General features: G+C 39.3%; 1 protein-coding gene across 2 annotated transcripts; it reads left to right on the forward strand.

Annotated features, from left to right (window-relative positions):
• Window positions 1-1,804: 1,804 nt before the first annotated feature.
• Window positions 1,805-7,621, forward strand: LOC112190038 (anoctamin-like protein At1g73020). 2 transcript variants are annotated; one of them, XM_040515581.1, is made up of 16 exons: window positions 1,805-2,474; window positions 3,042-3,111; window positions 3,258-3,373; window positions 3,777-3,903; window positions 3,974-4,074; window positions 4,152-4,243; window positions 4,394-4,498; window positions 4,601-4,870; window positions 5,535-5,667; window positions 5,763-5,876; window positions 5,957-6,024; window positions 6,142-6,269; window positions 6,530-6,612; window positions 6,715-6,822; window positions 6,987-7,145; window positions 7,264-7,621. In XM_040515581.1, exons 1-16 carry the CDS (start codon window positions 2,304-2,306, stop codon window positions 7,393-7,395), a joined length of 1,977 nt encoding a protein of 658 aa, XP_040371515.1. In that variant the 5' UTR covers window positions 1,805-2,303; the 3' UTR covers window positions 7,396-7,621. The 2 variants fall into 2 exon arrangements, with proteins under 2 accessions (XP_040371515.1, XP_024185219.1); XM_024329451.2 differs by having other exon boundaries at window positions 1,807-2,474; window positions 6,139-6,269.
• Window positions 7,622-18,230: the final 10,609 nt, after the last annotated feature.

Below are 18,230 nucleotides of genomic sequence, written 5' to 3' on the forward strand. Positions count from 1 at the left end.
GTGTCGCTGGTGTATGTCTGGGGGCGGTACTTGCACCTTGAATGAGCTGGGATCATGAAACTCCCATCTGGATTCTTGCACTTCTAGAATGCATCCACACAACTGAAGTGTTCTTCCTCTTGACTTTGCTTGAACTCCCATCAGGGTCTACTGGAACTGGTGTTATTGGTGGAAGTGCTGGAACTCCTGGAAGTGGTGGTACTGCAGCTTGATCAACTGTAGGCTGAGGAGTTGCTGTGGGAGTGGTTCGACTGGTTCCAATATTGGAATTTGCAGTTGGAGTTGCTGTCCCTGTAGGAGTCGGAGTTGCGCTAATCCCTTCCATAATCTGCATATACAAAACAGAAGCCCTAAATTAAAAACAGAAAGTCAGAACAACAATGAAACTGTGTTATGTTTAGAACAACAATGAAGCTCATAAGCGCAAAACAACAATGAAGCTTAGACCCTAAACTAAGAAAGTAAGAATATCGAAACCCGAGTTTTAATAAAAAGCCCCAAATCTGTTTTCGAAACCCTCATTCGATTTTGAATTTTTGATTGTGATAAGTTTTCTAGAAGAACAATCTAATCATCTTCAAGCATAAATCAATCTAAACATCTAAACATCTTCAAGCTCAGTAAATCAATCATTCAATCTAAACATCTTCAAGCTCAGTAAATCAATCGAAGATAAGTCAGATAAGAGAGAAGAGATTTAGAGAGCTTACCCTCGCAGGCTCTCGGCCAACAGAGAAGAGGGGATCAGAATAGATCTTTTAAAGGTCGAGAAAGATCGAGAGAGTTGGGAGAGGTCGAGAGAGTTTTCTGAAAAGAGAGACTCGAGTTTTGGCAAATGAGGTCGTGCAGCCAGGTTTTGAGAGGTGTTAGGGTTTCTGTAGATCGGGTGCATACAAGTCTATGTAAGCTTGGTTTATGACCAATCATAATTAGACAAGTAATAAAATTAATTCAAAAATTAAATTAAATAAAAATACAGTTCGGGCGGTTTAATTCGCGCGGTTCAACACCTGGACCCGGTTCCAAACCATTAAGAAGCGGTTCGATTTAGTGAGACTTTAAAATGGCACCGCTTTTGATCAGTTCAGTTACCAAGCAGGAAAAATCTGGTGCAGTCGGGTCAGTTACCGGATTTCTGCTGTGTTATGTCCAGCACTACCTCAAACTGGGGCCCAAGGCCACTGCCTTAGTTGCCTTGGTCAAGGGACGGCTCGGGTAACAAGTCCATTCCAGTTATAACTTTGGAGATGGAAAATTCTAATATGGACCAAGGTGTACGTAGACCATAGGCAAAATGAAGGGCAAAATAGGGCATTTGGTGGCAAAATATCTGATTTTTTTGACTTGGTGCAGGTGGACCTTGGTCCATGGAAGTCTCTTTGTTGGAGATGATACTTAAACTTTCAATGTTGACTGGTTTGCGACATGCCACCACCTCCAGAAGACTTCTACGCGCACTACTTTGTCTCGTTGGTAAAATATTTGGGAAGAAACTCCCTGCTGAAGTGATTCTAAACAAAAGCACCGAGAGGTGCGCTAACCTCCGTGGTTCAGTCTCTATCAATAGGCTTGCCAAAATCACTTGTTTGTCTTTTGATTTTACCAACGCAGATAACATCAACTACGTGCCGGGAAAGAGGCCTTGGTTTGTCCAAAGCAGACTGTTTAGAATCCAACGATGGACAGTATTTTATTGGTTACACCTTAAAAAATAAACAAATGAAGCAACACTAATTAAACTGGGGGCTTAATGTGTAAAATATTTAGTCAAATGAACAGAAACCCCGTAACATGGGAAGTCGTCTCCTTTCCCTTTGGACTCACTTTCCAATTCTGCAGAGTTCAAAATTCAAATAAAAAAAAAAACTTCAAATAGAAAAGAAACTGCCGAGCCCAGAACCACGTGTTGATCGCCTTCCACAACAGCCTTTGTGACTGTACATCACAACCGCTCTCCCCTAATACCCGACTGCACAGCCACCTGTTCTCTCTGCTTTCGTCTATCTTTCCCACATTTATGTTTGTATGTATGCACAGCGTTTCGTTTTGATCCAAAACAAACCGACATTTGTTCTATACACCCATTTTGCAATTTCACCCATTTCCAATGAAAGCCACCACCTTTGGTCTCTTTGAGGTCCTATTGTTCTCAAATACGATTACCCAGTTCAGTATTTGACCCGGTTTCTGCAAAAAGGTTACGTCTTTGGGTTGATCTGGGCGTCCTTTGATCGTTTGGATCCTTATTAAAGAGACCCTTGTGGGTGTTTTGAAGCTTTTTGAAGGTGTTGGGTGGGCTTGAAATGAATGTTGTTGAGGAGAAACAAATTGCTTTTGAGATTGGGGTTGTGGTTCCAAAGAGAAATGTCAAGGCAAAAGAAGAAGATGACTGTGTGGAGGTTTTGGTTGATGAATTTAAGAATGTGGGTTTGGTAGTTGAGAGAGTCCCTGGCGTTGTCGATGACTTTATCAAGGTACGTAAGAAGATTTTTCGGTAATTGATTTGTAATACTATATTGTATCATGCAATATGCTCATGATAATGGATTTCACGAACAAATTATATCATTGCTTGCAAGTGCTTTATCGTATTACTGAAAGAATCATTGTTACTAGAAAGTATGAAGTTATTTTAGTGATTTTAATATTAGCCTTTTTGGTCTTTTTGATATCTTAATGGGGGATTGACTAGCAGTGTTTCCTAATTTGTAAATAAGCTCAATATTTCCTGATTGAGGATAGCCAACATTATTCGTGACCTGTTATAACTTGTATGATTTGCTAATTGAACATGGTAATATTCTAGCTGATTTAAATATTAACCTATTCTGTCTTTTGATGTCTAATCCGATTGACTAGCATTGTTTCTCCTAAATTGTAAATGAGCTCAATGCTTTCCAATTTATGATGGCCCATCATTAGTATTACTCATGACTTGTTTTATTCGCTGATTCCGAAAAACAGACAAATCTAAATGAGCAGTGTTTTGATTATACTCTTGCTTCAGTTTAGTTGCTGAGCCTTAGCTTTCTTTCTTTCAGCTGGCAGCGCCTTTAGAGATATTGGGGAAGGCTGCGTTTGAGTTGCAAATTAAAAAGCGAACTCAAATTGGTAATGATCTAGCTGCTCCATTGAAGTTGGTTTTCAGATTTTTTTAGTTTTTACTTTAGTTGTCCTGTATTTAGATACCATCTATTAATCTTCATAATGTGAAATGGAATTTACATAAAACTTGATATGCTACTGATGGGTTTCAGGGATGGATTTACAATTTGAATGGGAGGAGGTTGATGCTTTTGTGAGGCAGCCTGATGGTTCATTGTTCAGCTGGTGTGAGCGTTTTCATTGCTATAGGCACTTGATATATGGAATTGTGAGTCATCAACATATACTGATTCTATACTTTTGCAAATGGCATTTTTTTTTAATGTTTCGTTAATATCTAGCTGAGTAATACCTGACTCTTTGTGTTAAATTTTATACTGTATAAGTTCACCATCTTGAATAAGTTGTAGCTGAATAAGTTTTAATCTTTCGTTGCAACTTTGTGTTTGCCTCGATGCTTTTAGTGTTGCTCTTTGTTTGGATTGATCCCGTTGCTATTATGGTTTCTGATTTATTTACTCACTCACAATTGTAGGGGCAATCCATTCCAGCACTTGTTGGTTGATACAAAATAACTGAATTCTAGGACACTTTCCAGTGGGTTATGTTTGTGTACTGATAATTATCCTCAAATTTTTGCCACTGATAACAATTTGAACTGAAATTTACAGATGAACAAGAGCAAGTCAACAGTAACTCTGAGATTTGATGGGAAAGAGTTCTATTGGGAAGTTGGGGAATGTTTGCTTAAGAAATTGGAGTCACAGAGGATTGTCAAAGAAGTTTTTCCTTTGCATGGTATGTTCACAAATTCACAAACTGGCTGCGTTTTTGTCAAACTCTAAATGAGATGACTTTTGACTGATAGATGAAGTGAAAAGGAAGAAACTCCTTCACACTTGGGCTCTGCACTGGTGGGACTTCACAAGCCAGCCCATAGATGAGATTTACTCATATTTTGGTACAAAGGTAAATTGGTTGCATTTAAACATTTTATTTCTTCAATATGTTGCTTAAAACTAAACAAGAATTGGCTATCTTTGTAGATTGCCATCTATTTTGCTTTTCTTGGAATGTATACACGGTGGTTGCTGTTTCCAGCTACATTTGGACTTATTCTGCAGATATTTGATTTTGGGTGCGTCTGCTACACTGATTTCTTAACTTTCCAGCTAGCTGTCAATGTTGTTTTTAATTTTATATCTTTATTTTTTTATTTTTCTATCAGTTCACCTGGTGTATCATTACTTATTAGAACTTTTGTATGCTCGCTCAACAATTTCCTTAGGTCATTGCAGTTACTGGTGCTCCCCCTTTTCTTTATAAGCATAACCTTATGGGCTATAATGTTTTCCCAGTTCTGGAAACGCAAAAATGTTGCTCTGTTAACTAGGTAACTTGGTTGACAATTGTGCTAATTTCAGAGATTTTTTTTTTTAATTTTTTTTTTCTGGCTTCCTTTAACTCTCTCTCTCTCTCTCAATTTGTGTTTTAGATGGCAGATCAGTTATCCAATTAGAACCGACCTGGGAAATAGGCAGCTGGGCATGGCTTGGAGTTCCTCGCAGTCATCTGTAGAACTCATGAAGAAATGGGGGACAGACAAAACAAAAGAGAAAGAAATGTTTCAAAGAATTGAGTGGTTTGGACGACTACTGAGATTCCGAAATGATGCTATCATTATAGTTAGTATTATATGCCTCCAGTTGCCGTTTGAGCTGGCATATGCTCATCTTTATGAGGTTATTAAGTCTGATATTGTGAAGTAAGACACCAAAATCTTGATTCAGATACACTTATTCATATAGTTTTGTTTGATCAGTGACAAATCAATTCTCCATACCACAGTTCACATTTAAAATTAGGCTTTTCAGTTGCATATGGTAAATTTGTCCATCGCTTGCGCATGAGTGTCATTGACTGTTAAGTGAGACTGTACCAATGAGTTTGGTTCTAACTGGATTTATGCTTCCAAGAGGTTACTTCCTAGAACTGAGCGTGAACCACTATAGGAGAATCCCTTTTTTCCTTTTTTCATTTTTAATGTTCTTAGAAAGGAGTACATGAGAGGGGTACTACTCTCAGGCTTCAAGTTGTATCTTTGCTTGTCGACCACTTAAATATAGCTTGTTTAGGAAATTCATCTGGTTGATGAGAAATGTATAAATGAAGTTTTAACTTTTGGATTATGAGGTCCTTGGAGGCAGAATATTCTACTGTTCATTGTCAATAGTTTTATTATATAGTTCTAGACTTAAGTCGGTGAAAGAGGGAGATTATAGAGAGCTGAATGTTGCAGTAGTCTTAGTTGGTAATGGAAAACCTGTGTAAACTCAGAAATGGTGATGTCCAATTAGAAATACTTTTTCTCTTCTATTTATGGCCTTAAGCTGACTGTTTGACACATTTTTTGTAATATTTGTTTTCAGGTTTGGGTTGACAACCATATATCTTTTTGCAATTCAGTTTTTTACGAAGCTAGGGGGCAAGATCTCTGTTAAGCTTATTAAACACGAAAATAATGAAAACACAGAAAAAAGAGCTGACAGCTTGGTCTACAAGGTATTGAGAGGAATTAGATCTCTCCTTAGTGACTGTTTCGCGCTGTTTTGTTTGCCAAAGTTTCTGCACCTTCATGGACTTAAATTCTGTTGCAGGTGTTTGGTCTTTATTTCATGCAGTCATACATAGGAGTCTTCTACCATGCCCTTATACACCGGAACTTTTTGACTCTTCGTACAGTCTTGATTCAGCGCCTCCTTGTGTCTGAGGTGAAGTGTCACGTCTTGTTTACCATTTTTCTTATCACTGCTCCTTTTCTTATTCTTTTAAGTTGTTCACTATTTTCTAGGTATTGGAAAACTTGGTGGAAAACACTTTACCATATTTGAAGTACAGTTATAAGAAGTTCAGAGTTCGGTAAGGCTATACTATGTATTATCATCTCCTGGATACTTTCATTTTAGCTTATTCTTCATGTTTTCCTTTCATCTTACCTGAACATGACTGAATCTGTTTCAATTTGGTATGAAGAAGCAAGAAGAAACGCGAAAGAGGATCATCAACAGGGAAGATCCACTTTGCTTCTAGGGTGGAAAAGGAGTACTTGAAGCCTTCTTATTCTGCAAGCATTGGTGTGGAACTTGAAGATGGGCTTTTCGATGGTAACATGCCTATTGTATCCAACTTTGAATAATTAAAAAATTTATTTGTCACTAATGATTTTGAAGCAATCAGATCATGAGAATCTGTATATATCTTTATACTTTATGCTTATTATAACTATGATGGTAACATGGCGATTGTATCCAACTTTGAATAATTAAAAAATTTATTTGTCACTAATGATTTGAAGCAATCAATTCATGAGAATCTGTATATATCTTTATACTTTATGCTTATTATAACTATGATTGAACTGCAGACTTTCTAGAGTTAGCATTGCAGTTTGGAATGATCATGATGTTTGCTTGTGCCTTCCCCCCTGCTTTTGCCTTTGCGGCTGTGGTATTGTGCTTCTCTTTGTACAGTTACTATGATTTTAAATGTTTTAGGTTTTATATGGTTTATACTATGGAGTAGATTAATGCTTAGTTGCACTTGGCACAGAACAACATAACTGAAATTAGGACAGATGCATTGAAGCTGCTTGTGATGCATAAGAGGCCAATTCCTCGTGTTTCCACAACAATTGGTGCTTGGCTGAACATATTTCAGGTAATGTATGTTTTGTGGTTACATAAGTATTGTTGTATTCGTGTAGTGTACCAGCTGTATATAATACTTTGGATGGTCCAAGAGTTTACAGCAGCTAGTTGGTCTTGTTTTTTTTTCACCATTTATGGTCATATTTCTAATGTTGGGTTCTATTAAATTTTCAGTTTCTTGTTGTTACATCCATATGCACCAACTGCGCCCTTCTAGTATGGTTATATGATCATGAGGGGAAATGGAATATAGAGCCTGGCCTAGCTGCAATTCTGGTTATGGAACATATCCTCCTGTTGATTAAGTTTGGTTTCTCTCGCCTTGTACCCGAGGTGATATTAAATCACTCCTGTGAACACTTGCTTACATCTCTTACTGTATTTAGAGTATGTAATTGTTGGAAATGAACATGCGGATCATCTTATATAAGTATGCTATCTTTTCTTTCAGGAACCTGCTTGGGTACGGGCGAACCGTGTGAAAAGAGCAACAGAGGCCGAGTACATGTGCTCCAAACAGCTTTTGAGGAATATTTCTGGAGATAGGGCAGCTGGTACTAGTGCAGTTAAGAAGGAAGAATGAGGTTATATGTGGGAGGTTTTTGGTAGCTTCTGGAAATTGTAAAAACAGCAGTTCTCCAAAAGCTGATTTTTTTTTTAGTTTCAAAATTTTCAGTTTAGGATGCAGTCACCAATTTTGTTTTCTTTTTGGTTTTTGCTTTGTTCCTATAGTAGATTGTAAGATTTTGTAAGTAGACATGTAGGATCATACAACATTTCTATAAATTAAGGTAGATCTTTTATTTGTAGTTTGTATTTACAAAAGAGTAGAGAGACTCTACAGTTATATACATAATTTTGGGTAGCAAGTTTGCTAGAACACGTTTTTGTCTCACAAATTTTCCAGTATTTGCATATTTTTGTCCGCAGCCAGCCAACCCATCCTTTTCTTGAGCTCAAATGTACGTTTATCAGCACAAAAGAATTTGAGTTACATGGAAGTAACTCAATCTTGATCTTCAGTTCTTAAGCACGCAGTAAGATTCATGAATCCATTTAGCCACGAGAGTTTCCAAACCGTCCACTGACCTGGCGGGCATAGGCGGCAACAGCCTTAGCCCACCTCTTGATCCCAGCCTTCAACTTCTCTGAATCCATTTCCTTGAGAGACTTTCCTGGTTCTAATGAAACCTCCATGAAAGAAAAACAACGACCATATCGGCCGCGCTTTGCTGTAACCGCAGCGCCCTTCCCGGCACCGCCATGGTCAAGAGAAAGACTCTTCTTGACAGACATGGCTCTCGGGGGCTTTTGGAGATGCAGAACGAGTGGTTGTACCGTTAATGGTGCGATATTGCTAATTTATAAGGTTAAGAGAATTGTATCAAGGCAAGTTACATCGTATTCTAATGCGTGTGAGAAGTCTATTGAGTTGACTGCTTCAATATTCCATTGCTAGCGTCAACAAGTTAGATGGTTAAGAAGTTAGATGGTTAAGAAGAATATAATCATTTGTTAAGAAGAATATAATCATTTACTTGTTCATACCAACATCTTTCTTATACTAAACCCAGGCACCCAACAAAAACAATGACCATATATTTATTTTTTGACTTTGCTTAATGAGTTGTGGTTCTTTGCACGATTGGATGTAGCAGTTTCATGAATAAGAGAGGTGTATATATGCTTGCTCGCTACGTTTTTCGAGTACGGAAAGTTTCTAAATACCTTCCCAAGACTCATTCTGCGGTGCTTCCTTGTGATGACAAAAGTCAACATAGTTGGCTTATCTTTTGGGTTTTTGTCTAGAACATACTTGGTTAGTATTTGACATCATGTTAATTATGGCCTTGGAGTTTTGTGAGGGAAGGTTCCCAACCAAATTAGTCACCAAATTGAGGTAAGGACTCAATCAGAAGAAACAGCTCCCCATTCAGAATGAAAATTTATAATTGCAATTTCTTCCTTGAACACACGAGCATCTTTTTAAAAGATGCGAGAACTTGTAAGAGTGAATCGGGGCTCCACTAGTCACCTCGTTAAAGTTTTATGGGTTAAAGTGAGCATTTCCAACAGGTTCCCTATAATTTCTTTATTATAGGGAAGCAAAAATTAAAATCTCCAAAAAAATTTATGCTCCAACTCCAACAGATTCTCTATTTTACAGATTCCATAATTTTTCCCTAAAATTTTGCAGATTGCTGTAAATATAGAAAATTTTGTTTTCTTTCTCATCACTATCTCTATTTTAGGGATAATTATAGGGAATCTGTTGGAGTAAAACAACTAAATTTTTCCCTAAAATGGAGAAAAATCAAGATATAGAGAAGCTGTTGGAGTTGCTTTAGTGGATAAATGCTCAGGATAGGAGAAATGAATACATCCTCACCTACAAAGTGAAATGCAATTCTTAAATTGTTCAATTTCATTTATTTATAAAGCAGTTGTGCCTATTTTCACAACAAAAAAGAAGCTGTTTTAGGAAAATATGATTTGCAGAGAGAATTGTAGTATTATTGATAATAAGAGCTCCCTATATAGAGATTTACAGAGCACACAAAATGTAATAGAATCCGAACATAATTAGGAAATCTAGAACCTTCTCCTAGTACAACTCTAAGACTAAACTCTAGTTTGAAGAGGCACACTCAATTTCGATATCCTTCAACACTCCCTCTTGTGCCGCTCAAACTTAGTGATGATGCTTTGATCGTTGCCTCGTTAAAAATCTTGCCAGGTAACAAAAACCCTGTGGGACAAAAATAACCCTGGTCGAAGGACAAAAAGAGCACAACACGTCATTCACTCTTCGAGATCGATCATGTAGACATCATTCCTCCCCCTGATGTCGACATCTCCCTCTGATTGCTACAATCATGGGAGTTCGGATAAATTTCTCAATCCGAGGCTCTTCACATGTTTCTCGAAGGTGGATTTAGGTAACCACTTAGTGAATAAATCCGCTACATTATCCTTTGATCGGATTTGATTAACTTCAATCTTTAGAAGTGATTAATGTTGTTGCTGATTGTAAAAGAACTTAGGCGATATATGCTTGGTGTTGTTGCCCTTGATGAAACCTAACTACATTTGCTCAATTCATAAATGCATGTAGATTCATCTGTGGTAAACTTCAAACCACAAGCTCCTCGAATGTGTCTAATTACAGACCTTAGCCATATGCATTCACGCACGGCTTCATGTAGAGTGATAATCTCTGCATGATTTGAGGAAGTAGCAACAAGGGTTTGCTTTGTAGACCTCCAAGATATCGCAGTGCTTCCCATGGTAAAGACATAACCCGTTTGGGAGCGATCTTTGTGAGGGTCAGAGAGATACCTTACATCAGCAAAATCCATCAAAACATCACCATCTTTTTTATGTAAGGGAGGAAGATGGGTGGCCGGCGGCTTTGCCGATCACGGCGTCTTGGACGGTGCCACTTGGGCTAATGAGATCCGTTCTCATTCTTCTGTCATTCTTTTCTATCTGCAGGGATAAAATAAGTCCATATCTATCGTACATTTTAAGTAACAAAAGATTGTCTTTATACCAGTCCAATGGCGTTGCGTTGGCGTAGGGCTACATCTACCCTACAAGTTCATAACAAATGAGGTGTCCGGTCTTGTATTGTGTTAAGTACAATAATGCGCCTATTGCACTTAGGTAAGACACTTCTGCCAATTAACACGTCTTCGTCATCATCCCTAGGACGAAACGTATCCCTCTTAGGGTCAAGACTACTGACGACCAGGGGAGTGCATCTTTGACTTTATCAAAATGCAAAGCATTTATTGACACGGTATACAAGTTCTAAATCTAGACAAAACCGTGTTCTCCCAAGGTCCTTCATCTCAAACTCGGATTTCAGGTGTTCAACGGTTTCCCTTAACTCTCAAGGGTTCCAATTATGTTTTAGTGAGACAATTGAAAATCCAGAACTTGTCATGAAAACGCAGGGGCATAGTTCGTCATATCCCTTCCCAATCAAGTAGTCATTTTAGTGAGCGTTTCACCCTTATTGCAGTCCATAAGAACTTTCATTATATTCCGTATCTAAATCCCCATAGAGATACGTAGTGACCACATTCATAAGCTGCATGTTCAGTTATTTGGAAACTACCAAACTGACAAAGTAGTGGAGTGCAATGACATCCATTATGAGAGAATATGTCTTCTCGTAGTCGATTCCAGGGCGTTTTGTGAGAAGCCTTGCGCCATAAGGCGAGATTATCATATCTTTTTCTCATCACGCTATCTAACGAAGACCTATTAATGTCAACAGGTTTTATGTTAGGAGGTGTTGGCATCTCAGGCCCGAAATCCTTCCTCTTCTTTAGTGAATCCAATTCAACCTGGATCGCATCTTTCCATTTAGGCCAATTTTCTCTACGTTGGCATTCTTCAACGGAGTAAGGCTCGATGTCACTGGTCTCAATAATTCCACGTCTTCATTTACACACTAGTGTAATTCATAGAGATCTCTATATGCTGAGAAATTGGTTCTAACATTGAGGCGTCCCCCAATGATGTCTCTTGGACATAACCACAATCCAGAATATTCTCATGAGATAGATTTTGAGTATCAATGATCAATGGATCAAGTTGTGCCAAACTCGCTCTCTTCCTAGGGCGAGAATCCATCAAACCTATGCGTCTCCTACGCTCTCTGGCGGAACCCATGGCCTATGACGCTATTATGCCACCTTTGTGGCGTCACCATACCACCATCCATGGTAGTGGTACCGTACCCATCTCCTCTGGGTGGAACCATGTCCTCTTGTGGGGATATCAATTCTTGCAGACATGTTTGCAGCAGGTATATGTGATCTTGTCACTTTTAGGGGATTAAGATGAGACATAGTGGGGACAGACCACGACAATTCCTGTCGTTCCTATTGAATATTGACGTTCTAATCTCCTCCTAACGACGGGAAGACTGTCTCATCAAAGTGACAATTCGGAAATCCAGTGAAAAATAGATCGCCTGTCAAGGGTTCTATATAGCAGACTTATGGTTGGAGACTTATGTCCAACACAAATATATATATATGCATTCGTTGCAATACTCATGTTGATGCGCTGTGGCGGCGTAATTGGCACATAAACCGCACACTCAAATATGCATAAGTACGAGATATTAGACTCGAATAAAAGTTGTAACGCAAATAAAAGTTGAGTGGCTGCTATGAGTCGTAGACGAATTAGCATAGCTGCATGCGATATTGCATAACCCAAGTGGAAATATTGGTGCGCATTACCACAGTCCGGGCTACCATCGTAGTCTTTTAATGGGTGTTTTTCTGCGAGACCAATTGGGTATGTACATGGGAATATGATACTTGATATCAATACCCAATGATATGCAATAATCATCGAAAGTTTTCGATGTAAACTCTCTAGCATTTTCAAGTCGAATTGACTGAACGGGATGATCCGGGTAGTGAGCCCGTAGCCATATGTTCTGGGCTAGGAGTTCATCATAAGCAGCATTACGAGTGGATGATAGCGCAACACGTGACCAGGGTGTCCGCACATTAACCAACACCATAAAACATCTAAGCAGTCCGCAAGTTGGTTGAATCGATCCACAAAATTCCCTTGGATTCTATGTAAGAATGAAATTATTTCTTTAGTGTCATTTGCATAGGATGGTCTTGATCCTAAAAAAAAAAAAAAAACAAGCTTTACAGAACGAAAGATTGGCCTTATAATCAACCAATGAAGGTTTTGGTTGAGCCACAATGTCAGAATTTACTTTGAGAAGTAGAGAGAGGAGCCAAGTCTACATACATGGCGTCAAACCATGATTTTGCCACAGGGGGATCACGGCGTCGGCGTCGGCTAGCCGGTGGTGCATGGCTGTGGAGCCCTAAGGTGCGGCGGCTGTGCAATGCTCTCTTTGAATAGACTTTTGATTCTCACTTCTCTTCGTTATGAAGAAGAGATGTCCGTATGAAATCTTTAGTATCACAGATCATCATATCATGACCTGGGTGTCCCAAACAGTCGTCCCAAAGCCTATATGTGTCAAAATCCCATAAGTCGTCTCTCATGACATGGTTGGATTCAATAACTCAAATAGTGGTTGCATACAACCCAGTAGAGCGACACATAAGTTTCTCTAATACTCGTTTATGTCTGTAGTCATTAGAGGTGATGCAAAGGAACTCTTGTCCATTCTCACAATGTGTTTCCACATGAAAACCAATGGCTCTTATATTTTTCAAATAAAGTTTGAATTAAAGTATGTCCAAGACATGAAATAAAAGAATTGACACTTTATTAATAGCCAATGATTACATCAAAGTTTCTTAACCAAAGTCCAATCCAAAATGAAATCAAACTTAGACAGATTGTAGTCACTCAATCCGTTTGGTTACTCCAATCAAATATGATCAGGAAAGTAGGAAGAGATGTTGGTGGAGCGAGGCTCTCTTAAGTACCACTAATCTCAATTACTTTCCTAGATATCATACTTAATTAGGTGAGCCTAGAGAGAAAGAGTTAATACAAAATCTCATTACTGCCATTACATAATTCTTGGAAATAAAAGACTATTTAATCAAAATATGCAGCATCAACATTGTTGTTTTCCTCTCCAGATTTGAAGTCTGTAATGATGAGATTGACGCCATTGTCATTTCCATCAACTCTTGTTGTTGCGAGATGAGCCTCATGCTTTCTCATATCTTTATACACTTGTATTTGTGCAGCTTTGTTTTTCCATTCACATTCTAGTGCTTAAACCAATGCTTTGAAGATCCACATCTATAGCATTACCTCACCCATTAATTGAGATGCACATTGTGCATTTGGAAATCCTCTATGGATGTTGGTGGTGGCACCACCACTACCAGCGGCGCAGGTTTTGCCTCTCCCACGTTGGCCAATGTTGCCACGTGTCCACGTATCAATCTCGCGTTTATCTTCCTTTGTAGGGCGGTTGTATGGACCCACACGTCTATTTTGTTGTCCCCTAACTTTTAGGTTCCGCTCCTTGCGCCCTTCTTTAGGTGCCCTATTATAATTCACCTCGTGAACGCTCTTAGTTCCAACGGGCCTTTGAATTATAGTTTTTCACGAGTATGTTGTCAGCTTACTCAGTAACTGACATAAGTTGATGAAACCTCGTAATCCATCTAGCATTTCACACAAGCCAATTGCTTGGAAATCATTAGCGCTGAGATGGGGAAGGTTGAGAGGATTTTTCTCAATTAATCTTTAGTCTGTGAGCTCTCTCCACAGAATCTGGTTTAGTGAAGTCGGGTTTTTGTACGTTTGCATTTGACATTCAAAGACGAAGGAGAATAGATTAGTTTCGGAGTAAAAACTTCCACGACAACTAATATAAGATTTCCGAGCCTTAATGCTACCAAGAAATTAATTTTCAAGAATATTTGGATTAGACCGAAACAATGATATATGGTCAAATTCTCATGCTCAAGGACGCTCTTAGTCCTTAGCTTACGAATGCTCTTAGTTCGAATATTATGAACACTCTTAGTTCATTGATTACGAACGCTCATAGTTTATTTAGCATGAATCCCCACAATTCCGCTTATTAAATAATCGAACTCATGTTCGTATATTGCAAATCCTGCAGAAAATAATGAAATTTAAAAGACAAGAAAGCAGGAACTCTAATCATAAAAACTTACTTGGTAATTTGAAGCTTTGCTTCACGAGTCTTTATACATGGGCGTGTTGATGCAGGCGTGTAGCTAAATTAGGGTTGCTTGAATTTGGTCGGAAATTGGCGGGTGGGCTTTTCTTCCGTCCTTTTTTATATATTTTTTTTTCTGAGCCCGGGTCCACCTTCTTCTATCTAGGCCGTTTTTTTTTTTCAACTGTGGGCCGCCCCCTTTTTCTTTTCTTTCCGCTTTCTTTTTGCTGGCACGTGGGGTAGGAGATTCTTCTCCCTCTTTTCTTCTTCTCTTCCTTTTCTTCTCTTCTGGGCCCGCTCCCCCTTTCTTTTTTCTTTCTTTTCTTCTTCTTCTTCTGACCAGCACGTGGGCTGATTCCTCTATTAATATATTTTTTTTTCTTTTGACAGCGCTAGTTGCTGTTGCTCTGGGTGCACAACGAAGGGTTTAATGGGGCTAGCAGCACCGGCAAGGGTTGGCAGGCGCGCAGGTTGGGCAGGACAAGCACTAGCCTAGGCTAGTTGTATGCGGGGGCCGCGGTGATGCGCGGAAGCTGCGGGGGCAGACAACAGGGGCTAAGGGTGACTAGGACTGTAGGGCTGTAAGGGTAGCAAGCGCAGGGGTGTGCATTGCAGCAGCTTGTGGTGAGCCTGCAGCGACCGGTGAGGCTAGCACTGGCTAGGGGCTTGCGGCAGCTTGTGGTGAGGGATTTTTTTTAGATTTTAGGGTTTTGATTTTTAGGGCTAGGGTTTATTTTTCCAAGAATTATGTAATGGCAATAATGCCTTAATCAATAAATGACAATTTTGTATTAACTCTTTCTCAATTGGCTCATCCAATGAAATATGATGTCTAGGAAAGTAATTGAGATTAGTGGTACTTAAGAGAGCCTCACTCCACCGACATCTCTCTCGACTTCCCTGGTCATATTTGATTGGAGTTACAAAACGGATTGAGTGAATACGATTTGTCTAAGTTTGATTTTGGAGTAGACTTTGGTTAAAGAAACTTTGATGTAATCATTGGCTATTAATAAAGTGTCGATTATTTAATGACTTGGACATACCTTAATTCGAACTTTATTATTTTAAAGATATAAGACCCAATGGTTTTCATGTGGAAACACATTGTGACAATGGACAAGAGTTCTTTTGCATCACCTCTAATGACTACGGACATAAACGAGTATTAGAGAAATTTATGTGTCTCTCTAGTGGGTTGTATGCAACTGCTATTCAAATCATTGAATCAAACCATGTCATGAGAGATGATTTATGGGATTCTGACACATACAGGCTTTGACATGACCGTTTGGGACACCCAGGTCGTGATATGATGATCCGTATATTAAAGACTTCACACGGACATCCATTCTTCAAAACGAAGAGAAGTAAGAACCAAAAATCGGTTCGAGGAGAAGCACATACGCCTCACGGCACCAAGACTGTGCATGACCGGCCACTTAGGCAGGTGCCGTCTACCCCCTACGGCAACAACATGGCTTTGACGCCATGGACTTCTCTTTGACTCATTTTTGTACTTCTAAAGTCAATTGTGACTTCGTGGCTCAACCAAATTCTTCTTTGGTTGCTTCTAAAACCCATCTTTCGTTTTGCAAAGCCTGTTCTTTAGCAAAGTTAGGATCGAGACCATCCTATGCAAAGGACACTAAGGAAATAATTTCATTATTACAAAGAATCTAAGGGGATTTTGTGGATCGACTCAACCAACTTGCGGACTACTTAGATGTTTTATGTTGTCGGTTGATATGCAAACACACTAGTCACATGTCATGCTATCATCCACTCGTAATGCTGCTTAAGATGAACTCCTAGCCCAAATCATATGGCTACGGGCTCACTACCCGGATCATCCATTTCAGTCAATTCGATTTGAAAATGCTAGAGAGTTTACATCAAAAATTTTCGATAACTATTGCATATCATTGGGTATTGATATCAAGTATCATATTCCTATGTACACACCCAATTGGTCTCGCGGAAAAGGTACCATTAAACGACTATGATGATAGCTCGGACTTTGGTAATGCGCACCAATATTTCCGCTTGGGTTATGCAATATCACATGCAGCTATGCTAATTCGTCTACGACTCATAGCAGCCATTCAACTTTTATTTGCGTTACAGCTAGTGACTGGGTTCAAGTCTAATATCGTACTTATGCATATTTGAGTGTGCGGTTTATGTGCCAATTGCGCCGCCACATCGCATAAACATGAGTCAGTGCAACGAATGCATATATATATATATATATATATATATATATATATTTGTGTTAGACATAAGTTTCCAACCATAAGTCCGCTATGTAGAACCCTTGACAGGCGATCTCTTTTTTGCTGGATTTGCGGATTGTCACTTTGATGAGACAGTCTTCCCGTCGTTAGGGAGAGATTAGAATGTCAATGTTCAAACAGGAACAACAGGAATTGTCGTGGTCTGTTCCCACTATGTCGCATCTTGATCCCCTAAAAGTGACGAGATCACATATACCTGCTACAAACATGTCTGCAAGGATTGATGTCCCTACAGGAGGACAAGGTGCCAACCAGAGGAGAAGGGTACGGCACCACTACCATGGATGGTGGTATGGTGACGCTACAACGGTGGCATAATGGCATTATAGGCCATGGGTTCCGCTAGAGAGCGTAGGAGACCCATAAGTTCGATGGATTCTCGCCCTAGGAAGAGAGCGAGTTTGGGACAACTTGATCCATTGATTATTGATACTAAAAGTCCGTCTCATAAGAATATTCTGGATTATGGTTATGTCCAAGAGATATCGTTGGGGAATGCCTCAATATTAGAACTAATTCCTGAGGATATAGAGATCTCTACGTATTACACTAGTGTACATGAAGACGTGGAATTATTGAGACTAATGACATCGAACCTTACTCCGTTGAAGAATGTCAATGTACAGAAAATTGGCCTAAATGGAAAGATGCGATCCAGGGTGAATTGGATTCACTAATGAAGAGGGAGGATTTCACGCCTGAGATGCCAATACCTCCTAACATAAAACCTGTTGACATCAATAGGTCTTCGTTAGATAGCGTGATGAGAAAAAGATAGGATAATCTCGCCTTATGGCGTAAGGCTTCTAACAAAGCGCCCTGGAATCGACTACGAGAAGACATATTCTCTCGTAATGGATGTCATTGCACTCCATTACCTTGTCAGTCTGGTAGTTTCCGAATAACTGAACATGCAGCTTACGAATGTGGTCACTACATATCTCTATGGGGATCTACATACAAAATATAATGAAGGTTCTTGTGGACTTTATTTACCCAAATCAAGTGGCTCTTGACCACGGAGAGCGTTTGCAATGAGGGTGAAACGCTCACTAAAGTGGATACTTGATTGGGAAGGGATATGATGAACTATGCCATTGCGTTTTCATGACAAGTTTTGGATTTGCAATTGTCACGGTTTATGTTGAGAAACATAATTGGAACCCTTGAGAGCTAAAGGAAACCGATGAACACCTGAAATCCGAGTTTGGGATGAAGGACCTTAGGAGAACACAGTTTTGTCTTGATTCAGAACTTGTAACCGTGTTGATAAATGCTTTACATTTTGATAAAGTTAAAGATGCACTCCCATGGTCGTCCGTAGTGTTGGCCCTACGAGAGATCATTTTCATCCCAGGGATGATGATGAAAACGTGTTAATAGCAAAAGTGCTTACCTGAGCACAATAGGCGCATTATTGTGCTTATCACAATACAAGACTGGACACCTCCTTTG

This window comes from Rosa chinensis, chromosome 2 (assembly GCF_002994745.2).
Source record: "Rosa chinensis cultivar Old Blush chromosome 2, RchiOBHm-V2, whole genome shotgun sequence".
Classification (NCBI taxonomy): domain Eukaryota; kingdom Viridiplantae; phylum Streptophyta; class Magnoliopsida; order Rosales; family Rosaceae; genus Rosa; species Rosa chinensis.

Excerpts from the sequence above, each read along its gene's own strand:
- LOC112190038 (XM_024329451.2), top strand. The coding sequence starts at position 2,304 with ATGAATGTTGTTGAGGAGAAACAAATTGCTTTTGAGATTGGGGTTGTG. Across the intron at positions 4,075-4,151 it reads ACTCATATTTTGGTACAAAG|ATTGCCATCTATTTTGCTTT; the intron begins GTAAATTGGTTG and ends CTATCTTTGTAG. Across the intron at positions 6,270-6,529 it reads TGAAGATGGGCTTTTCGATG|ACTTTCTAGAGTTAGCATTG; the intron begins GTAACATGCCTA and ends ATTGAACTGCAG.